The sequence below is a fragment of the Myxine glutinosa genome, chromosome 13 (genome assembly GCF_964187855.1).
Source record: "Myxine glutinosa chromosome 13, kmMyxGlut1.1, whole genome shotgun sequence".
NCBI classification, from domain to species: domain Eukaryota; kingdom Metazoa; phylum Chordata; class Myxini; order Myxiniformes; family Myxinidae; genus Myxine; species Myxine glutinosa.
Window position 1 is genome coordinate 61,540,930 of NC_136273.1, and position 25,903 is coordinate 61,566,832.

At 41.9% G+C, this 25,903-nt stretch overlaps 1 protein-coding gene across 17 annotated transcripts in view; it reads right to left on the minus strand.

Moving 5' to 3' along the window:
- The window catches only part of LOC137438987 (muscleblind-like protein 3), a 139,323-nt gene that overhangs the window by 47,464 nt on the left and 65,956 nt on the right, over positions 1 to 25,903 (minus strand). For 8 of the 17 annotated variants that reach the window (XM_078767581.1, XM_078767579.1, XM_078767586.1 and 5 more), the window contains exons 3-7: positions 18,267 to 18,443; positions 16,684 to 16,926; positions 16,339 to 16,387; positions 15,938 to 15,976; positions 9,765 to 9,901 (exon numbers count right to left, since the gene is read on the minus strand). In XM_078767581.1, coding sequence (XP_078623707.1) covers positions 9,765 to 9,901; positions 15,938 to 15,976; positions 16,339 to 16,387; positions 16,684 to 16,926; positions 18,267 to 18,443 — 645 coding nt within the window. The remainder of the gene's footprint in view (positions 1 to 9,764; positions 9,902 to 15,937; positions 15,977 to 16,338; positions 16,388 to 16,683; positions 16,927 to 18,266; positions 18,444 to 25,903) is intronic. The other 9 variants (XM_078767584.1, XM_078767582.1, XM_078767590.1 and 6 more) reach the window with 3 other exon arrangements.

The window sequence follows — 25,903 nt, forward strand, 5'->3', positions numbered from 1 at the left end:
GTGTGTACGTGTGTGTGTGTGTGTGTGCGCGTGAATATGTGTGTATATATGTGTGTGTATGTGTATGTAGGCTAACCCCCGCTCTAGCAGGGAAAATGGCCTTAAAATGCATGTTGTTGTTGTATGTGTATATACATGTCTGTGTGTGTGTGTTTGTGTGTATATGTGTCTGTACGTGTGTGTGTGTGTGTGTGTGTGTGTGTGTGTGTGTGTGTGTGTGTGTGTGTGTGTGTGTGTGTGTGTGTGTGTGTGTGTGTGTGTGGAGATGTATGGAGATGTATATATGTGTATATATGTGTATATGTGGATACATATGTGTATACATATTTGCATATGTGCATATGTGTCTGTACGTGTGTGTGTGTGTGTGTGTGTGTGTGTGTGTGTGTGTGCATGTGTGTCGATGTACGTGTGTGTGTATGTGTATATGTGTGTGGGTGTATATGTGTGTGTGTGTGTATATGTAAACATGGGCCGGTGTGTGTGTAAAGTGTGAGGAGGTATTGGAGAGGAAAATGCAGAGATATATTTTTTTAAATCGCGCCATGATGATAAACGAAAATACACCGCCTAAAATAACAGTCGACATATATTTAAAATTCGCCATACACATCCATGCGGGAATCCCACGGGCATGGATGTGTGTGACATTTCGACATATTGAGTTACATGCTGCGCCTGCACATTCAGTTATATAAGATGGTTACTGGCAATTGATCACATCCACAAATGATGTAATCCACACAATTTATGTACTTTACATAACGTTAATAGGAATACATGCCCGTGTAGATGGGAAATACAGTTTGTTTGAAATAAATCACAAATATCAGAAGAAAGTTTTTTAAACCATTTTATATAACTGAATGTGCAGGTGCAGCATCGAACTCAATATGTCGAAATGTCACACACATCCATGCCCGTGGGATTCCCACGGGTGACCCCGCTAGTATATATATATAATATATATATATATATATATATATATATATATATATATATATATATTAGGGTGGGCTTCAAAAAAGCAAAATGCAGATTTTCTCCGGGACATGGTCTATTTTTGTTCCTTTTGGTGTCAAAGGAAACCACACCAAATTTGAATGGAATCCAATTATATGTAGGGGTGCCACATCAGTGATGAATTTTCCCCCATGCAAAAATAGGAATTCCCATTTTTTGGGCTGTATATACACAAAATAAATACATAATTATATATATACATTAAATATAATATTAAAAATAAATATATAGTAAATATACATTAAATAATAAATATACATAAATACACATTATACATTATATATATACAATATATTATACATACAGTTTTGAGACTTCCTATGATCACTATCTGGGCAATTTTCATGCATGTTTTGTACAGGTTCCCGGGGTCAGGGGTACGCTTTTTTAGTGTGTAATATGTAGGCCTAACTTATTGACTGTGGCTCTTTTGTAGAGAGTGACCCTGTGGAGTAAGAATTAACAGGATTTTACCCACATTCTTGCATATTTTGCAGATATGGCATGTGCTAGTACCAGTGTTTCATTGAAAACTCGGGCTCAGGATAATGTGTATCTCATTGGGTCCACTTCTGGAGATGCCATCAAAGGTGCCAAGCTCCCGACTGTGCATCAATCTCTTGTCCTGTTTTTCCATCACCTGAAGAAGGAGAATCGCACTGCCCGGGAGAGTGCAACCCTCACCATTGAAGAGGTTGTGAAGTTCTGGGAAAAAGCTCACCTACCTACAACGACGAAGCAGCACTGCATCCATCGTTTGGAGAGGCTATATGAAGAATGGAGGAGCCTCCAAAAAGGTGCAAAGCGGGGGTGGTGTGACCCAAGAGAAAAAGGAAGCATCCTTCAAGGCCTCCTTGGAGAAGACGTTTGATCTTAGGCATGCAGATTCGGAGGCCATAATCACCAACCCCGATGACAGGAAGTTTCTTCACGATCAATTCTCAGAGAGGAAGGCTTCAATGGGATCTGTAGACACTGTGTTGGAAGCAAAAACGTTCTTGTGTGTTTGAAAGATCAGCAGCCACGAGATGATTATCGTGAACTCCTAGAACTGACTGTCATCTACAAGGGAGGAATCCCACCTCGTGGAATCCGGATCATGGCTCCAGGAGCAATGCACAGAGCCAGATGGATGGCAAAAGCACTATATTCACTACAGGTGTTCATGTTTCGGTCAGAGCTCCACTTGACACTTCGAGAGGCGAGAGAACTCCGAGCCTTCAACATTTTTGTCTGCCTTGTGTATGTACAGGCTTGGTTTTGGGCTCCACAAGCTATTGAGGCTCCCCTGAATGACATTAACCTCTTCAAGAAGTTGGAAAAGTTTGAACAAATCAATCAGAAGATGGCTCAGGCAGCCTTGAAGGCACTTGGCCGCCACACGTGGTACATGAGCCCAGTACTAGTGGCATTTGCATTCTTTGACACCAGAATTGACAAAGAAAGCAAGATCAATATGATTGAAGCATTGAAAAATGACGGTGAAAACCCCTCTCCAAAGAGACCAGCTATCAAACGAGGAACCGCCCTGTCAATCGCTGGCCTCATAACAAAACACACCAAGCATTTCTTCAGCATCCTAGGGACCCCAACTGATTGGATGGATAAGGATCCTGGTTCATGGGAGCAAGAAACCAGCTTTCAGGAAGCAAAGAAAGCCGCCAGTGGCTTAGTCGTGGTGAACGACAGGGCAGAAAGGGGTGTCGCATTGATACAAGACTACAATAAGCTCCTTACAAAGGATGAAGAGCAAAAGCAAGCTCTGCTCCAAGTTGTTGCTGCTCACAGGAAGATGTACCCCGATGCCAAGAAGGCAACAGTGGTGAAACAGGCCCAGAAATAGGAGTTACATTTCTCATTATATTTGGGTTTTTTAATATTATGTGATATGGTGTCTCTTCATTTTATGAACTGAACATTTGGATTGTTATCATTGAATTTGAGTTTTCATAGCAATATAGTGCTATTTGTGCAGCTATTGTAACTTGTGTTTGCTAGAATACAAAGAAAGTGAGTGGAGGGTGGATTTTCATAAAACAAACTTCTGGTTTTGCTTTCGATCCATATATAGAAAAGTTTTGTAGACACCTTTAGTTTGAAGGCTGATGTGGCACCCCTAAATAAAATCAGATTGCTTTCATATTTGGTGTCTTTTCATTTTGGAACAAAAGGAACATAAAGCCATGTCCCAGTAAATATTTTTTTTAAATTATTTTGAGCACCACCCTAATATATATATATACAGTATATATATATATATAGCCTATTATAATAGCCGTAGATGATTCTGTCTGTTGGACGTCTGTCCGGGGTGTGGCTTACTCGGTTTGCAGAGTAGCTCCACCCATAGCTCCACCCATTCTGGGAGAGGCTTCATATAAACAAATATCCACCATTTCATTAACTCCTTGCCATCCACCGTTTGCCCTTCACGTGACTCGTGGTGGTCCCTCTCGGCTCTCCCCCCGTTGGTATTTTTGTGCACATAAGATTGTTCACGGTTCTGTTTAAATATTATTTAAATATGTATAACCTTTCCCCTTCAGTGTTTTACTCAGTGGTATTTTACAACACGCTGTTTTTCTTCCTATTTAAAAGGCTTTTCTCAATTTCCTCTCCAACTCATTCCACCTCAAAAAAAAGAAATTCAATATCTTATACGTCTCCCTCACTACATGGTCTAAATTCACATTCATTCCATCCCTCCTCCATCATTCTGAACCGGATTGCTAACTTGAAAATCACAACAAACCCAATTTGTTTTCAATGTTCGTCTTTCATTAATCATCCACTTTCTAAACTCCCCTCTTGCCCCTCCCATCCAAATCCCTCCCCTTGCACCTACACTCCTAAACTCCCCCCTTGCCCCGCCACTCTTAAACTCCCCCCCTACCCCTCTACTCCTGAACTCCCCCCTTGCCCTTCCACTCCTGAACTCCCCCCTTGCCCTTCCCCTCCTAAACTCCCCCCTCACTCCTCCCCTTCAAAACTCCCCCCCAACCCCTCCCATTCAAATCTCCCCCCATACCATTCCTCTCCAATTCTCCCTCCTCCCCCCTCCTCCTCAAAGCTGCCTCCTCCCCACTTCGTCTCCCTTCTATCTCATACCTCCACCCCCCCAACCTTCTTCTTTCCTCTGCCCCCCCTCAAACAACCCCTCACTGTGCCTCATCCCTTCACCTTCAAACCTTTCATCCTCCTCATCCTTCCCTTTCTTGGAACTCTTCTGCAATCGCTGACACACTAACAACTGCTCTCCCTACCTCCCCCTCTCATCCTTCATCTTACCCTACTCCTCCCCTCCCCTGTCCTGTACCCGATGCTCCCCCTCTCTCTTCATTAACGGTATGGACCTCAAACATCCGGGGCCTTCGCTCAAACCTGACTGATCTCTCCATACAGGTTGCTTCTGACAATCCAGACTTGATCTGCTTAACAGAGACTTTCCTCCTTCAAGATGTCTCTGATTCCTTAATATCTCTTCCTGGTTACTCCCTCCTCCGGTATGATAGACCTGAGCCTCGGCCTGGTGGTGGGGTGGCTATCTTTATCAAAAACTCTCTTCCTCACTCTCCTTGCACTGCCCTCTCTCCTCCTCACCCCCAGGAGTACCTCTGGCTATGGCTTCCTCTCCGCTCCCACCTTTTGTTGATATGTGTTCTGTACCGTCCCCCAAACAGTGATGACTCCATCTACATTTCACTGTCTGACAACATGGACCAACTTCTATCCACTCATCCCAACTCTCTCTTCCTCATATGTGGTGACTTCAATTGTCATCATGCCACCTGGTTGGGTGTGGGTTCCTCTCTCACCAGTCATGGCACCTCAGCAAAGGACTTCTGTGACTCACTGGGATTGACACAATCTGTCAATTTCCCGACCCGGATCTCAGCCAATGGAGTATCTTCTCTTCTAGACTTGGTTATGACTAACTTCCCTGCTAATGTCTGCTGCTCTTCTTCTGCTCCAATCGGTTCTTCTGATCATGTGCTTGTCAAAGTGGACATCTCTCTGGCCATTCTCAGAGAGCCTCCTCAGCGTCGACGAGTCTGGCATTTCACTCAGGCCGACTGGGACACTCTTCAAGCAGCCATCAATCGTCTGGATTGGTCTCCCATCTCCACTGCCTCTGACATCAATTCTTCCTAGGAATTCTTCCAAAGCAAACTGATCTCTCTCATGCACAGATTTATCCCATCTCGCCTTCAGTTGTCTTACCCTTCCTCCCGTCCATGGTACACTGAATCTTGTGGTGAGGCAGTTGCCCTGAAACAACTTGCCCTTTGCCTCTTGGAAGGCTAATCCAACTGAAGGAAATCTCAGTTCCTTCCACCAAGCTCGGAACAAGTGTGTGTCTACCCTCAGGAGTGCCAGGAAGCACTATCTCTCCTCACTCAAGAATGAACTCTCAAACCTGTCTCCTTCCTCCAAATCCTGGTGGCGTCTGGTCAAATCCGTTTCTGGTGTTTGTTCCCCCTCCATCCCCTCCCTTACCTCAAATGGCCACACAGTTGACATCGCACGTGACAAAGCCGAATGCCTCAACTCTGTGTTTGCCTCAAAATCCTTAGTCCCAAACCCATCTCTCTCTGTTCCCACCTTTCCCAGTCGAACCAAACTGCTCCTGGACTCTGTGACCTTCTCTCCTGACAAGGTGGAGGAGTTTTTGTCAAACCTCGACTCTGATTCTGCAACTGGACCAGATGGCATCAGCCCACGGGTCCTAAAATCCTGTTCTGCCGCTCTATCTCACCCTCTCTCTGTTCTTTTCACCCTATCTTTTGCTCAAGGTCATCTGCCAGCATCCTGGAAATCAGCAAACATTACCGCTTTACACAAAAAAGGTGCAAAAACAGATCCTTGCAACTACAGACCAATCAGCCTGCTCCCAATTATCAGCAAAGTCATGGAATCCATCATTGCTTCGGATATGAAATCTTTCCTCTTCTCCAATGGCTTGATCTCTGATCATCAATTTGGTTTCAGACCAGGTCACTCTACTCTGGACATGCTGCTTCTGCTGTCTCAACAACGGATGGAGGTCCTCAATGCCAAACAGGAAATCAGAGCTGTCTCCCTTGACATATCACGTGCCTTCAATACGGTCTGGCACCCAGCTCTGCTCACCAAACTCTCCTCCTATGGTATCCATGGAAATCTCCATGCATGGCTTGCGGACTTCCTCTCTGGTCATAGTCAACGTGTGGCCCTGAATGGATTTCTCTCATCTCCCCTTCCCGTTCAGGCTGGAGTTCCCCAAGGCAGTGTGCTGGGCCCTGTGCTTTTTCTGGTCTTTATCAATGATCTCTCCGACTCTCTGGAAAATCCTCTGTATCTCTTTGCTGATGACTCCACTCTCTGCCGCTCCATTCCTCTTCCCTCAGATCGGCAGTCTGCAGCCTCCTCACTCTCTGAAGACCTGGACAAAATCACAGACTGGTCAAACATGTGGAACATGTCTTTCAATCCTGACAAATCTCACACTCTTACTATGTCTCTCCGAAAAGATCGACTGGACAACCCTCCCATCTACTTTCTCAACAATCCTCTCCAAGAAGTTCTGTCGCTCAAGCTTTTGGGTCTCACCATCTGCCATGATCTTTCTTGGGAAAACCACATTTCCAAGCTGGCCTCCAAAGCCAGTCGCCGACTGGGCATCCTCCGTCGTGCGAAGTCCTTCCTAGGCACACCTGAGCTCCTCACCACATACAAGGCTTTCATCCGCAGCTCAATGGAATACTGTTCTCCCCTATGGGCTGGTGCTCCTGCCTCACACCTGGCTCGGCTTCACGCTGTTGAATCCAAAGCTTTCAGAATCATTGGAATCTCCCGCGATTAAGCTATCTCTGAGGGCCTTTCACTCACTCACCGCAGGCAGGTAGGTGGTCTTTCTGTCTTCTACCGACTCCTCTCCGGCCTTGCTCCCCCAGCTCTCTCTGTGCTCTGTCCCCCAAATATTCCTACAGGTCGCACAAGATCTGCCAGCCACCCTCTGATGGTTAAACTGCCGAAATCTCGGCTCTCTGCTCACCTTCACTCTTTCATTCCTCTTTTCTCCCGCCTCTGGAACAAACTCCCACACTCACTTCAATCACACTCCGCCCTCCAGGTCTTCAAAACAGCTGTTCACCACCATCTCTTATCTTCCCCCATCCAAAACCTTGATCTTTTCTACCCCCACGAATTCACCCCAGATCCACCTTGTTTGAAATTCCAACTTCTTTCCTGGAAGTCTTGGCAGTGTCCATATGTTTTATACCTCTCCCACCCCCCCCCCCCCCCTTCCCATGCCTTCCCCCCAAAGCCCTCTCCCTCCCACAGTTCTCTCGATGTCTCCATGTCTCTCGGTCCCTGCTCTCAAATGTTGTGTTTGTGTCCTTCCCCCTCTCTCCCCATCTTGTCTACCGCTCCCGATGTTATTTGTTTTGTGTGTCTGTTTGTCTTTCTGTGTGATTAATGTTCGCTCTTTCACGAGCCTCGATCTTGTATACAAAAAAAAACAAAAAAAAAACTCGCATAGCTTTGAGGCCTGTTTTGTAGCCCCGTGGTGTCTTGCTCTCTCCCAGTTTTATTTCAAATCAAATTCGATATATCATTTCATTTTTCACAGTCGCTAACATAGTTTTAGACTCGGTTGAAAAAAAACGGGAAGAAAATCCGATGAAAGTTGCCGTTTATAGAACAAAATGAATTCTCAAAGGCCTGTAACTTCAAGGCCATTGAGTCTCTCTCACGCCTTTATCTCCAATCTAACTCACCATCTGATTTCATCATTTTTATCGATGGTTTTAGACTCGGTGTCAGCAATAATTGAGAACATTCCACACGCGGGAAAATGCAGAGATATATTTGTAAAAATCGCGTAATGATGTATCATACACCGCCCAACATGACACCGACGGCAACGTGTCGACATCTATAAAAAATTCGCTTTTGCTTTTCCGTTAAGATATATTACTTTTTCGTTTGATGACAGTCGTCACAAAAACGTCAACAATGATGCGGACATATATTTCTTCGTTTTTATTTCATTCAACATTATTAGCCGGAAGTAAAATAAGTTTCAGGAAATTACCGAGAGATATTTCTTCGTTTTTTAAAATTAGTTATGTGCGCATACACTTTAAATAGGTTTATTTGAAATCTTTAATTTTCCACAATATAATTTACTTGCCATTTATCATTTGATGATTACGAGACACTTCCTCTTGAGGGTCGTGACAATTCATGTGCTGCGTGGAAACTTCTATTTCCAAAATGAATGAGATGATCGATGAAGAACGCAGACTTGAACAGGATGTAGCAAGAAAACAAATGAGACGGGCGAACGAGTCCGTCGACGAACGTCAATGCAAACTTGAACATGATGGAGCAAGAAAAAGAACGAGACGGGAGAAAAACGAGAGAGGCGAGTGAGGAGCGATTGGAGAGGAGAGTGAGGAGCGATTGGAGGGGAGTGTGAGGCGCGATTGGAGAGGCGTGTGAGGCGTGATTGAAGAGGAGTGTGAGGATGATTGGAGAGGAGTGTGAGGCGCGATTGGAGAGGGGTGTGAGGCGCGATTGGAGAGGAGTGTGAGGCGCGATTGGAGAGGAGTGTGAGGCGCGATTGGAGAGGAGTGTGAGGCGCGATTGGAGAGGAGTGTGATGCGCGATTGGAGAGGAGTGTGAGGCGCAATTGGAGAGGAGTGTGAGGGGCGATTGGAGAGGAGTGTGAGGGGCGATTGGAGAGGAGTGTGAGGCGCGATTGGAGAGGAGTGTGAGGTGCGATTGGAGAGGAGTGTGAAGCGCGATTGGAGAGGAGTGTGAGGGATTGGAGAGGAGTGTGAGGGATTGGAGAGGTGAGGGATTGGAGAGGTGAGGGATTGGAGAGGAGAGGAATGTGAAGGATTGGAGAGGAGTGTGAGGGATTGGAGAGGAGTGTGAGGGATTGGAGAGGAGAGGAATAATGAGGGATTGGAGAGGAGTGTGAGGCGCGATTGGAGAGGAGTGTGAGGCGCGATTTGAGAGGAGTGTGAGGCGCGATTGGAGAGGACTGTGAGGCGTGATTGGAGAGGAGTGTGAGGGATTGGAGAGGAGTGTGAGGGATTGGAGAGGAGTGTGAGGGATTGGAGAGGAGTGTGAGGGATTGGAGAGGAGTGTGAGGGATTAGAGAGGAGTGTGAGGGATTGGAGAGGTGAGGGATTGGAGAGGAGAGGAGTGTGAGGGATTGGAGAGGAGTGTGAGGGATTGGAGAGGAGTGTGAGGGATTGGAGAGGTGAGGGATTGGAGAGGAGAGGAATGTGAGGGATTGGAGAGGAGATGAGTGCTAGGTGGAGAGAGGAGAGTGTCAGGTGGAGAGAGGAGAGTGTCAGGTGGAGAGGAGTGAGGGGTCACATATTATGTGAAATAAATAAATTGTGTTCATTACACCATTTGTGGATCTGATGACTTGCCAGTAACCATTTTGTGAAAATGAATGTGCAGCATCTAACTCAATATGTCGAAATGTCACACACGTCCATGCCCGTGGGATTCCCACGGGTGACCCCACTAGTATATATATATTAGAGTTTGTGGAGATTAAACGATTAGGATGTGCAGTTTGCATAAGAAAAAAAATAATTATGCAAACAAGTATTGCAATAATTATTGTGGGAATGAAGAAGATGGCAACGATCATAATTTGGACTTTGTGGCACAGCAAATTAAATAATGAAATGATCCAAGTGGAATAACTATCTTTACGTCGGTGAGCACACCTGGCTGGCGGTGGCAGCAAACTGCATGTTGTTGTTGGTTGTTGTCGTTGGAGATAGTGCCGTGGTAGCTCCAGTATGCATCATGGGTACTGCAGATTGTGGGTTCAAACAAAGAGCAGCGTGAAGTCCACAGTTATCTGTTTTACACGTGAAGAAGAACCTTATTTTATGAAGCATTTCTCCCACATAGTCGTTCATCCTGAGATATAGCAACGCAAAATCACACAAGAACATAGAAATGATATTGAATGTTCAAAATATCTTCAAAACCATAAAACAACCAACCAAACAATTTTATTTTGAGCTACGTCATGAGGAAGCATCAAAAATCTTTCTGGCTCGCTGTAAAATCCTCTTTATATCTCTGCTGATGATTCCACCCTCTGCTGTAACATCCCTCATCCTTCAGATAGGCAAGCAGCATCTTCCCTCTCTGAAGACCTTGAAAGAACCACAAGATGGTCAAACACTTGGAATATGTCTTTCAATCCTGACAGATCTCATATTCTCACTCGCTCTTGCTCCAAAAATACCATATGGCAAACCTTCCCATTCACTTTCTTATAACAATCCTCTTGAGGTTTAATCACTCAATCTTTTGGGCCTTACTATCAGCCATGATCTTTCTTGGGCAAACCACATATTGGCTTCCAAAGCTGGTCGCTGACTGAGTATCCTCCCTCATGTAAAGCCCCACCTACTCCGCTTTCATCAGCAGTTTGATCAAGTACAGCTCTTCCCTCTGGGCTGGCAAACAGCGGAAGTGAAGCAAACAGTGGGGTGTCAGAGGTGCGTCGGGCTTGCGGTGAAACCTGCACGTGAGTTGCAACGAAGTTTCTCTCTGAACCTAGCCTTTGTTTCTGCAACCGTACGCCACGCCTCCCAGAGCAGGCTGCACCCACTTCTCCCCTGGAACCGGGTGCAGTCTATGGCCACTAACTGTTGACGGCCAGGCCGTGTCACCACTTCGTCCAAGCTGCATCCTGCTGGAAGCGGTTTGTGGTGTTTCTGTCCTGTTGCTTCTCACTTGTCTATCTACTGAGGAACTTCTGAGCTCTTAAGGCTTCGATTAATGAAGGATCTGCGGTTTGTTCATTGACTCGGGAGAGAGAATAGGATTGCTTGTTCTGTCTGTCTGGTCTTGTTCCACCTTGTGTTGTTCTCAAAACACTATTATAAAATCACTAGGTTTTTTGGTGATCCGCTTGTCTCTGATCGCTAGTTTAGTTATTACACGTCTGTTAAAGGACAGATTGGATTTGGGTGATTAGCATCCAGTTCAAGATCATGCCTGCATCTAGCAATTTTGCTCAGATCTCTAATTGGTGTGAATGGTTGTAGTGCACCGATTATTATCACACCACACTGATTGACTCGGTTGTTCCATTGGAGTACAGTATCGTGGCAAACAGGCCCGTAATCAAGTTCGGAGCAGCAAAATCAGTTGGCCAACTCGACTGCTTTGATGCGGTTCGTTGGGATTCTGACAGGGCAACTAGGCCAACACGATGGTTACAACAATATAATACAATGTCTTTGAGTAAGTTTTTCACTTGTTATCGAAAAATCTCTCTACTTACATATTCCTCTCTCTCTCTCAGTCTACTTATCTCTATGTCAATATACTTATCTCTTTTGATCTACATATCTTCTCTTTTGTCTTCTCCTATTCTTCCCTTTATTAAGGGGTGAGGCCCAATGACACCAAGCTCCTGCCCTGCCTTGACCAGGATACTCATCCACTTCCCTCTGTCCTCAGCCAGCTCTCTCCACACTCCAATCACCCGCTCCTTGCTGATATCCCTCTTCACACAATCCTCTCATATCAACCATAGTATACCTCTTTTCCTACAACCTTGTTCCCTCAACCTATCTGCTCTCTTTTTCCTTTCTGTCTTTACCCATCCACACCTAGTGTCCAGTCCATCTCAGCCGGAATTTCACCAATCTCCCCGTCAAGCTCATCTGCGCACCAATCTCCTCCCTCAGTTCACCCATTCTCTCAAACCTGCAGCCTCTGGGATTGCCCCTCTGTCAGTGCCACCATCTACAGATCGTAAAGATAGACTGATGATAGACATAAAGATAAGACATCAGAACCTTTCCTTTCAATCTCCTTGAAATCTTTCTGTCTGCAATTACTCCCTCCACACATTCACACCCACCTTCTAATATGCCCAAACCCACATCACCCCCATCTTCTCCGAGCTCATTTTCAGCCCATTTCTCAAATGCCTCCTTCCACTTCCCCGTATTTCCTGCATCTCCCGCCTACTCTCCACCACAGCCAGATCGTCCGCATACAATATCCTCCACATAATATCTTTCATGTTTACCTTCCTGCTTACCAGCTCCATCAACATGATAAACAAAAGTGGGCTGAGAGCTCTTCCCTGCCTCAAACCAATGTTCATATTGAACCCCTCCGACATCCCCGGATCAACCTAAACTCTTCCCTTTGTCTCCTTGTATATCCCTTCCACCAACCTAACTTCTGCTTCTGGCACTCCCCTCCATGTCAGTGTCACCACATCATCTCTCTCGGGACAGTGTTGTAGGCCTTCTCCAGATCCACAAATACCAATGCTATTTCACCTTGCACTTCAAACCTCTTCTCCACCATCTGTCTCAGCACGAACATACCATTAGACATTCCCCTAACCTTTCTAAAACCCTGATGTTCTTCTCCAATTTTCTTCTCCACACTCTTCCTTATACTTCAGTCCAGAACCCTCTCCAGCACCTTCATGACATGACTAAGGAGTGTAATGCCCTGTTCTTCCCTGGATCTTGAACATCCTCCTTCCCCTTCCATATTGGCACAATTAACCCTGTCCCCCACGCCTCCGGAATTGACCCATCTCTCATACATGCATTTAACAACATCTTGGTCCACCTGACTCTGACTTCTCCTGCTGCAATTATCATCTCTGCACACCTCATCAATACCTGGTGCACTTCCATTTTTCACCCTCTACAATGCCATCTGCACTTCCTCTTCTGTGATCTCCAACAACTCCACTTTCCCCTTCACATAACTCGGTAGCTCCAGCTCGACTTTGCTTCCTTCCCGGTTCAACAGTAGTTTGAAATATCCTTCCCACACCTTCAACACTGCACCTCCTCTCCATCACTAGCCTTCCACCACCATCTTTAATCACCGCCCCCCGCTCTCCTTCATATCCTCGCTATCCTCCTTCCTGTCATCAGCCAATCTATAGATAATCTTCCTCCCACCATCCTCTTTCAACTTGTTGTACAACTCCTTTTCCATATCATTCCTCACCTTATCCACAGCTCTACTTCCTGCTTTCTTCTTCTGCCCATACAGGTGCAGCAACCCCACATCCGGTTGTCTCCCTTTATCCTTGATCTTCTCTGTCCTCTTCCAAACCTCCTTCTTATCATCAACTGCCTTCACTACTTCCTGTCCACCATACCTGGTTTCTATCCCTCAACAATGCATCTTCTCCTGATGTCCTTCCACACAACACTTCTGCAATTCCCTTAAATGCCTCTCCGTACTTCTGCCACTGATCCAAGTCTTCTGCTTCTTCACTAAGTTGCTCATACCTGGCCGTCACCCTCTCCTTGTACTATACAGTGACGTTTCCTCATTGTATTTCGATGATAATCATTTTATTACGAAACCAAGAGGACTTTCAAGAGATTTTCATGAACTCTTAAGGAAATATCAACATTTATTAAATTCATGCACTTTAAAAAAGAAAAAGAAAAAAAAAGTGGGAGGTGGGTGCAGCGGTATGGTTGCGGTTCCACATTGGCTACATCTATCTGTACATCTCCATCCGTGCGTCTGTCCATCATGCTATCTCCACCTCAACAGTTGGGCAGAAATTCACCAAACCTGGTGGTTATGATCAGCACATGGCACGGAGGTGTAAGAGCAGCGTCATTTTTGGTCCCACCCACTGGGGCATCAAAAGGTCAAATATCAAAACATGCTATGAGGGCACATTTTAAAATGAAACTGTATGTGGAATCAACATTGGGAGATGCATGAAATATGTAACGAATTTTTGTGATTTGACCGCCAGTTCATGCCTCAGGGGGTTGGGGAATTAGGGTCACATTGTTTTAATCTGGAGGAACCTTTTGCATCTTTCAACTTTGCTTTAGGTGGGAAGTGTGGGGATTTGCGATGGCTCGCCATCAACTTCGCTCAAGTTACTGTTACTTCGCCTGGATTTAAGACAGATTATGTTTCCACCCCTGTCTGTCTGTTTGTCTGTTTGTTTGTGAACAGGATATCTCAAAAAGTTGTGGACAGCTTCGGATAAAATTTGGTGGACAGGTTGAGTATGAAACAGGATTCGGATCAGAGTTTTCCTTTTCATTCTTAAGTGATTCTTCACCATTGAGTGATAGGGCCAAAAATGATACATAGCATGATATTTCAAAAGGTTGTGGCCGGATTATGACAAAACTAGGCAGGTGAGTTGGTTAGATGACAAGAACAAGCTGATTTGATTGTGGTTCAGGTCCGCATCCAGATCCGACCTATCAGTGGGATACAAAACGTAGACTGTTTATCCTGGTGGAGGTATGCCCTCTACCAAGTGTCGTTCTAGTTATAGTTATCTTTACATATAATCAATAATCTGTGTGACTGCATCAACTCCATTTGGGATTGATGAAAGGTCGGAAGCCAAACAGTTCAATCTTGGTTTCATCAGACCACATAATCTTGTTTCTCACAGTCTGAGAGTCCTTTAGGTGCTTTTTTGCAAACTCCAAGCGGGCTTTCATGTGTCTTTCACTGAGGAGAGGCTTCCGTCTGGCCACTCTGCCATGAAGCCCAGATCGGTGAAGTGTTGCAGTGATGGTTGTCCTTCTGGAAGTTTCTCCCATCTCCACACAGGATCTCTGGAGCTCAGTCAGTGACCATCGGGTTCTTGGTCACCTCTCTTACCAAGGCCCTTCTCCCCCGATTGCTCAGTTTGGCCGGGTGGCCAGCTCTAGGAAGAGTCCTGGTTGTTCCAAACTTCTTCCATTTAAGAATTATGGAGGCCACTGTGCTCTTGGGAACCTTCAATGCAGCAGAAATTTTTTTGTAGGCTTCCCCAGATCTGTGCCTCGACACAATCCTGTCTCTGAGCTCTGCGGGCAGTTCCTTCGACCTCATGGCTTGGGTTTTGCTCTGATATGCATTGTCAGCTGTGAGACCTTATATAGACAGGTGTGTGCCTTTCCAAATCATGTCCAATCAATTGAATTTACCACAGGTGGACTCCAATCAAGGTGAAGAAACATCTCAAAGATGATCAAGAGAAATGGGAGGCACCTGAGCTAAATTTCAAGTGTCATAGCAAAGGGTATGAATACTTATGTCAATGTGATATTTCAGTTTTTTCTTTTTAATAAATTTGCAAAACTTTCTAAAATCCTGTTTTCTCTTTGTCATTATGGGGTATTGAGTGTAGATTGATGAGGGAAAAAAAGAATTTAAACGATTTCAGCATAAGGCTGCAACATAACGAAATGTGAAAAAGTGAAGGGGTCTGAATACTTTCTGAATGCACTGTATGTCAATGATCGAGTGCTATTGTCGATTAGAGGAATTCACAATTTTCCAGGGATTTCGGCACATAATGCCATCCATTTTTGAAAGTTACTGTGGCTTATACTTCAACATTCACAAGCAAATGCGAGAAGATGGGACAGCCAGCTTAACATTCCATCCATAGGGGGTGTATTAAAGGATATTATAGCCTCATCATTAATCCATGGAAAAAACAATTTGGACATTTTTTTTGTCCTGCCAGACATCTTTCTGCTGCCCCTTCCTCGCTTCTCAGTGCTTTCTCTTCCGTGTGTTAATTATTGAGCACTTTTGTGTGGATGACACATTCACCGCTTCACATCTGGATTCTCCACATGGTCATCCTTTAAAAAAAAAAATCTGCTGGAAAAACCTGATCTCAATGTGAAAATAAAAACTGAAAACCTTGTAGCTTAAAGGCTGCCTCGTTTTTCGAATGACAACTTCAGGCCTCACAAAGGATCAACACAATAGGGGAAGAGTAAATGAGGGGTGAGGGTAGAGAGTGGTATCTCTTTATAATATAACAATGAAAAAGTATAATAAAGAATGAGATTAAAATATGATCGGGGAGATGTCTTGTAGGAGATATGGAAGCTGAAAAACATACCAAGGTTGGTGGAACTTGGTGCCATGCAGAAGATCGAGCCTTTAGGATATATGGATTTGTGGGCAGGGGAGAGGCAGGAGGGTGGCAGGGGGGTTAGAGGCATGCGATTGGAGGATTGATTTATACCTAAATGAAGCATCACTCCACTCTGAGATGCGCCTGGATTAAAGACAGTCATGCATGGATGTATGTACACTAAATCTATCTTTACATATGCATGCACATGGATATACAATGTACGCAGACACAGAACAGACATAAGCATATAGCTTTACCTCTCATAAAAACTCTATCAATCCTACCCTACGTGTTTATATTATTGAAACAAAATTGTGGACGAATACGAAAGCGAATCTGGACATTGCACAACAGCTTATGCACACCATTATTACATCACATACCAGGATGCAGGAATGCTTGCTGTGGTACTGGCATGCCTCCCAGCACCTGCTGACATCACAAAGGATCACATTTATAAATGGGATCAACAAATATGGAACTTTCACTGATGCACATTTAGCATTCTTTTTGCTAATCCACCCTTTTATCACAACCTGCATTTATAAAATTACAATGTTAATGTATTGCAGAAGCAACGACACATATTTTCATCTCCATCTGCACCAATCTCGACCTCTCAAGCACCACTCCCAAACCCTTGTCTAGCTATATGAAATAAAGCAATGCAGTCTCGCAGTCAAGATAACTTTGGGTGAGTCAAAAGGTCCTGCAGGTAAAGGCCTCACCATGGCGGATACGGCAGCTTGCTGCTGGCTCGCCTGATGCTGTGCCGCTTTGAGTTTGGCCTGCAGGTGCGCTGGCGGATGGAAATACTTGCATTTGTCACGTGAACATCGGCCCTTCATGTAGTCCATGCAAACGGTGACTGTGCTATCCGCCGGGTCGACCATCACGCTCTCGGCGGGGTGTGCGAAGCGGCATTCGGCCTCCCCACGGCAGCAACTACCGCGCAGGAATTCTCTGCACACCTAAAGGCATGACCCCAAATTCAAACACGGTAACACTGCAACAGTCATGTCATAATGCTGGGTTATTAGTACTGCAAACTTATTTTACACTCCGACTTGCTGATCCGATGAATAGCCTGGTGGGAACTGATGAGCCATGTTTCAATTTTTTCTATTCAATGCTTTTGGAGATATAGAGGTGCAAAGTTTTTCGGTTTTCCAAGATGGCGGCCGAACCACATGATCTATGACATCATAATTATCATTTAAAAATTCAACAGGAGGCGTTGCACCTATGGTGAAAATTTCCTGTCAATTGGACCAACGGTTGCAGAGAAAATCGTGTTTATTTTGTGCGGACAAACAGACAGACAGACAAACAAGAAGACGTCATGCGGAGCACGATACTTGCAAAATCCGACCCCCCACCCCCGAGAAAAAAAAATTCCATTGATACAGCAAATTGTCCATTTCATCAAGATTAAAATTGACAATCTTGATCAAAGCTCGGATCAATAGGAAGAAAAGTGACGATTTTTCAGATGAAAAATGATGATTTTGGAAGGTTGACCTTGAGTTTACCTTTGACCGATTGACCTCAAAAATAGTGTGTTTCCCAATTTAGTGACTCGATGTGCAAATGCTGTTCAATTTTCAAGTCAATCGGTTGAGAATTGATGGCTTTTTAGATGAAAATTGATGACTTTTAAAATTCAACGTTGAGTTGACCTTTGACCTTTTGACCTCAAAAATAATTCATTCCCAATTTATTGACTCAATATACAAATGCTATTCAATTTTCAAGTCAATCGGATTTAAAATGGCGATTTTAGAAATTTGACCTCCAGATGACCTTTGACCTTTGACCTCAAAATCAATGGGCTTCTCAATTGGGACGACCTATACAACTTGGTGAAGTTTCGTGACGATCGGTTTAGAATTGGGACCTGTAGGCCGGTGACAAACAAACAGACAAACAGACAGAGACAGACAGAACCACAAACGCAAACGCAACGCAACTATTTTTGAGGGCAATCGGTCAAAGGTCAACTCAAGGTCAACCTTCCAAAATCATCACTTTTCATCTGAAAAACCGACCAATATACTTGAAAAATCTTCGATTTTCCAAGTAACAAACAGACAGACAAACAGCCAAATGGACTCAAATGCAATAGCCTCTCCTCAGGCGAGGGTAACTAATGTACAGTCAATGTATGAAAATACACGTGCAAAAAGACGTTAAGAAACACGTTTTTAGTGAAAATGTGCTTCATTCATGCTCATTCGATATGTGTAACCAGCGCATGGTCCAGTAGTACAAGGTGAACAATGCACAATGGTCTACACCTTGCAGCTCGTACCTCGAGGCGGTCGGCGCGTGGCATCTTGGGCACGTGAGCGATCTGCCCAGCGTTGGACACCATGACGGCGGCGGGTCCCGGGACCATGTCGGGAAGAATAGCGTTACTCAATTGTGGGAAATACGGGTTGATGACGAGGGGTCCGGCTGCCAGCCCAGGAGCCATGGATAACATGGACTGCACACGGTGGTAAGAGGGAGAATCTCAGGTCAATAATCCAGATGGAGCCTTCCAAAAAAGATCATGACACTTATGGCTGTTCAGCAGGTGAAGCTGGAAATCTCGACGATGGCCTCCAGGTAGTTAAGCCGTTCTACCAGCCTTGACACCTGTACAAAACCCCCCCTGCTCTTGGAAAACGAAGGAAGAGGGCTTTGAGCCACGAACTGTGCTGTGTGAATCAATCCGAAGCAAATTGTGTGATTCATTTTCAGATCCTCAACCAAGGCAATCATTTTTGGTTACCATCAATGTATTTTTTGGTTACCATCAATGTTGTATTTTTTGGTTACCATCAATGTATTTTTTGGTTACCATCAATGTTGTATTTTTTGGTTACCATCAATGTTGTATTTTTGGTTACCGTCAATGTTCTACTTTTTGGTTACCATCAATGTTGTATTTTTTGGTTACCATCAATGCTGTATTTTTTGGTTACCATCAATCTTGTATTTTTTGGTCACCATCAATGTTGTATTTTTTGGTTACCATCAATGTATTTTTTTGGTTACCACCAATGTTGTATTTTTGGGTTACCATCAATGTTGTATTTTTGGGTTACCATCAATATTGTATTTTTGGTTACCATCAATGTATTTTTTGGTTACCATTAATGTTGTATTTTTTGGTTACCATCAATGTTGTATTTTTTGGTTACCATCAATGTATTTTTTGGTTACCATCAATATTGTATTTTTTGGTTACCATCATGTATTTTTTGGTTACCATCAATATTGTATTTTTGGGTGACCATCAATGTTGTATTTTTAGGTTACCATCAATGTTGTATTTTTGGTTACCATCAATGTATTTTTTGGTTACCATCAATGTTGTATTTTTTGGTTACCATCAATGTTGTATTTTTGGTTACCATCAATGTTGTATTTTTTGGTTACCATCAATGTATTTTTTGGTTACCATCAATGTTGTATTTTTGGGTTACCATCAATGTTGTATTTTTTGGTTACCATCGATGTTGTATTTTTTGGTTCCCATCAATGTATTTTTTGGTGACCATAAATGTTGCATTTTTTGGTTACCATCAATGTTGCATTTTTTGGTTACCATCAATGTTGTATTTTTGGTTACCATCAATGTTCTACTTTTTGGTTACCATCAATGTTGTATTTTTTTGGTTACCATCAATATTCTATTTTTTGGTTACCATCAATGCTCTATTTTTGGGTTAACATCAATGTATTTTTTGGTTACCATCAATGTTTTATTTTTTGGTTACCATCAATGTGTTTTTTGGTTACCATCAATGTATTTTTTGGTTACCATCAATGTTGTATTTTTTGGTTACCATCAATGTATTTTTTGGTTACCATTAATGTTGTATTTTTTGGTTACCATCAATGTTGTATTTTTAGGTTACCATCAATGTTGTATTTATGCGATGTCAGCTAGATGGGAAACATTTCTGTTTCCTTCACAAGGATGTACAAGGAAGCATATACACACCATGGAGAAGTAATTTGGCCCATTATGCCTGTACTTTATCCATATCCCATGAAACTCATCCATAAATTTCCTTATGTTCAATGCAACAAACACAATCCTGTGATGAACCGAATGTAACGTGGCATTCACCACTACTGTGTTTCCCCCTAATCTTGAGTGTATCATTGACGCTGCACACATCCATCCTTGGGCAGTGGCAGTGCATAACGTGCTCTTCAACCATTGTGGAACACATACACACATACATACACACACACACACACACACACACACACACACACACACACACACACACACACACACACACACACACACACACACACACACACACACACACACACACATACACACACACACACACACACACACACACACACACACACACACGCAAAGGTGGATACATCGAGATCTGGGAGGGCTCTGTTCCACCTTCTGAAAGCTGCATTTGGAGATAACAACCAACGACACGACACACACATTTCAAAAAGATAATGTAAGCTGTACCATGGTTAACACTGCAAACGTCAGAAGAGAGGTGGAACATGGTGAGAGAAAGAAACACCAGAGGTAATCACTTTGAAACGAGCAGCTGAAGAGCTCCCAAGGTAAAGCCCCCAAGAGCAAAAAAAACCCTGAGGAAAGCACGTACCCTGGCCATTTTTAACTGACTCCATGCCCTAATCGACAGGGGGCACCACATCATCAGCACAGTCGTTCCCCTCGGAATGATGCAACCCGCAGTCAAGTGACACATATAGATGGACGATTTAACCACAAAAACTACTGTATCGTAGTCGTATATCTTTATAGCAGAGGGTTGTAGCACATTGATGAATGAATGGAAAATAAAGTACGGCAATGCACTATGGAAATACTACACTATAAACATACTACACTATAAACATACCACACTACAAACATACCACACTACAAACATACCACACGATAAACATACTACACTATAAACATACTACACCACAAACATACTCCACTATAAACATACCACACTACAAACATACCACACGATAAACATACTACACTATAAACATACTACACTATAAACATACTACACTATAAACATACCACACTACAAACATACCACACGATAAACATACTACACTATAAACATACTACACCACAAACATACTCCACTATAAACATACCACACTACAAACATACCACACGATAAACATACTACACTATAAACATACTACACCACAAACATACTACACAATAAACATACCACACTACAAACATACCACACGATAAACATACTACACTATAAACATACTACACTATAAACATACCACACTATAAACATACTACACGATAAACATACCACATGATAAACATACTACACTATAAACATACCACACTATAAACATACCACACTATAAACATACCACACTATAAACATATCACACTATAAACATACCACATGATAAACATACTACACTATAAACATACCACACTATAAACATACTACACGATAAACATACCACATGATAAACATACTACACTATAAACATACCACACTATAAACATACCACACTATAAACATACCACACTATAAACATACCACACGATAAACATACAACACTATAAATATACTAAACTATAAACATATCACACGATAAACATACCACACGATAAACATACCACACGATAAACATACCACACTATAAACATGCTACACTATAAACATACCACACTATAAACATACCACATGATAAACATACCACATGATAAACATACTACACTATAAACATACCACACTATAAACATACCACACTATAAACATACCACACTATAAACATACCACACGATAAACATACTACACGATAAATAAACTACACGATAAACATACTACACTATAAATATACTACACTATAAATATACTACACTATAAATATACCATACGATAAACATACTACACTATAAACATACTACACTATAAACATACTACACTATAAATATACTACACTATAAACATACCACACGATAAACATACTACACTATAAATATACTACACTATAAACATACCACATGATAAACATACTACACGATAAACATACTACACTATAAACATACTACACTATAAACATACCACACGATAAACATACTACACTATAAACAAACTACACTATAAACACACCACACTATAAACATACTACACTATAAACATACTACACTATAAACACACCACAACATAAACACACCACACTATAAACATACTACACTACAAACATACTACACGATAAACACACCACACTATAAACACACCACACTACAAACATACTACACTACAAACATACCACACTATAAATATACTACACTATAAACATACTACACTATAAACATACCACATGATAAACATACTACACTATAAATATACTACACTATAAACATACTACACGATAAACATACCACATGATAAACATACTACACTATAAACATACCACACGATAAACATACTACACTACAAACATACTACATTATAAACATACCACACGATAAACATACGACACGATAAACATACCACACTATAAACATACCACACTATAAACATACCACACGATAAACATACCACACTATAAACATACCACACTATAAACATACCACACAATAAACATACTACACGACAAACATACTACACTATAAATATACTATACTATAAACATACCACACTATAAATATACTACACTACAAACATACTACACTACAAACATACTACACTATAAATATACTACACTATAAACATACCACACGATAAACATACTACAATATAAACATACCACACAATAAACATACTACACTACAAACATACTACACTATAAACATACCATACTATAAATATACTACACTATAAACATACCACACCATAAACATACCACACGATAAACATACCACATGATAAACATACTACACTACAAACATACTACACTATAAATATACTACACTATAAACATACTACACTATAAACATACCACACTATAAACATACCACACGATAAACATACCACACTATAAACATACCACACTATAAACATACCACACTATAAACATACCACACGATAAACATACTACACTATAAACATACTACACTATAAACATACTACACTATAAACATACTACACTATAAACATACCACACTATAAACATACCACACTATAAACATACCACACTATAAACATACCACACTATAAACATACCACATGATAAACATACTACACTACATACATACCACACTATAAACATACCACACGATAAACATACCACACTATAAATATACTACACTATAAATATACTACACTATAAACATACCACACTATAAATATACTACACTATAAACATACTACACTATAAATATACTACACTATAAACATACTACACTATAAACATACTGCACTATAAACATACCACACGATAAACATACCACACTATAAACATACCACACTATAAACATACCACACTATAAACATACCACACGATAAACATACTACACTATAAATATACTACACTATAAACATACTACACTATAAACATACTACACTATAAACATACCACACTATAAACATACCACACTATAAACATACCACACTATAAACATACCACACTATAAACATACCACACTATAAACATACCACACGATAAACATACTACACTACATACATACCACACTATAAACATACCACACGATAAACATACCACACTATAAATATACTACACTATAAATATACTACACTATAAACATACCACACTATAAATATACTACACTATAAACATACTACACTATAAATATACTACACTATAAACATACTACACTATAAACATACTGCACTATAAACATACTACACTATAAACATACTCCACTATAAACATACTACACTATAAACATACCACACTATAAACATACCACACTATAAACATACCACACTATAAAGATACCACACTATAAACATACCACACGATAAACATACTACACTACATACATACCACACTATAAACATACCACACCGTAAACATACTACACTATAAACATACTACACCATAAACATATTACACTACAAACATACTACACTATAGACATACCACCCCATAAACATACTACACTATAAACATACCACATGATAAACATTAAACATACTACACTATAAACATATTACACTATAAACATACCACACCATAAACATACTACACTATAAACACACCACACTATAAACATACTACACTATAAACATACTACACTACAAATATACCACACAATAAACATACCACACTATAAACACACCACATGATAAATATACCACACTAAAAACATATTACACTATAAACATACCACACCATAAACATACTACATGATAAACACACCACACTATAAATATACTACACTATAAACATACTACACTATAAACATACCACACTATAAACACACCACATGATAAATATACCACACTAAAAACATACATCACTATAAACATACCACTATAAACACACCACATAATAAACATGCCGCGCTATGAAAATACCACTCCATGGAAATACCAGACTCTTGTGAATACGGCACGATGCAAATACCTCACAGTGTAAATACCATCGTATGTAAATATTGCACTACATACACACCACACTATGTAAATACACCAATAGGTAAATACCATACGATGTAGATACATTCTACGTAAATACCATCCTGCATAAATACGACACGATGTAAATAACACACAATGTTAATACCTGACTATGCAAATACTGCAAGCTGTAACTATCATACGATGTAAATAGGACATGTTTGGCGTCAGGGTTGGCGTCAGGAAGGGCATCCAGCCATAAAACATTGCCCCAAAAAGGGAACCATGACAATTACAATTACATATGGGCAGGGTACAGCCCAAAGTGCCCCTTGGGGGTCCTCACCCCCTCTCGTCAAAAATCAAGGTGGGGAACCCATTCGAAGCAAGGGTGGAAATCACTCCATTGATGATGACGAAACGTCTGATTCCCCACGTGGAGATTGGTTTCTGACGTTTGGGACATGGAATGTCGGGACAATGACAGAAAGATCAGGAGAAGTGGTGGAAGTATTGGTCAGAAGAAGAGTGGACATATGTTGTGTGCAGGAGACGAGAGGGAAGGGAAGTGGTGTGAGAATGGTGAAGGGTAGGCAGGGACAGAAATACAAGTTTGTGTGGCAAGGGTGCCGAGAAGGCGTGAATGGTGTTGGTGTCCTGTTTTCTGAGGAGTTTGTAGACAGTGTTGTGAGTGCGACTAGAGTGAGTGAACGGTTGATGATGGTGAAAATGATGATTGGAAAGCTCTTGGTGAAGGTCATCTCGGGATATGCTCCGCAGGTTGGTCGGAGCGATGAAGAGAACGACAAGTTCTGGTGTGCGATAGAGAAACTGATGGAAAACGTGAAAGATGAGGAAGTTGTTGTGGTAGGAGGAGACCTAAATGGACATGTGGGAGGAGTATGGACGGTTTTGAGGGAGTTCATGGGGGTTACGGATATGGTGTGAGACCTAAATTTCCTTCCCAGGTCTTATTCGTTTATTTGTTGTTCTTTTTGTTCGTTCGTTCTTCGTTCGCGATCACGCGGTTAGAAATGTATAATCTCTACCTTGATCTTTTCTACCCCCGGTAATTCACCCCAGAGTCCTTGCAGTGTTCATATGTTTTATTCCTCTCCCACCTCCCCCCAAGTCCTCCCGATGTCCCTGTTCTCAAATGTTGTGTTTGTGTCCTTCCCCCTCTTCCCCCTCTCTTTTGTGTCCTTCCCCCTCTCTCCCCATCTTGTCTGCCGCTCCCCTTGTTTTTTGTGTTTTGTGTGTCGGTTTGTCTTTTTGTGTGATTAATGTTAGCTCTTTCACGAGCCTCGATCTTGTATACAAAAAAAAATTAAAAAAAAAAAAAAAATGGAGAAGGTGAAAGGATTTTGGAGTTTGCTGATGGAGC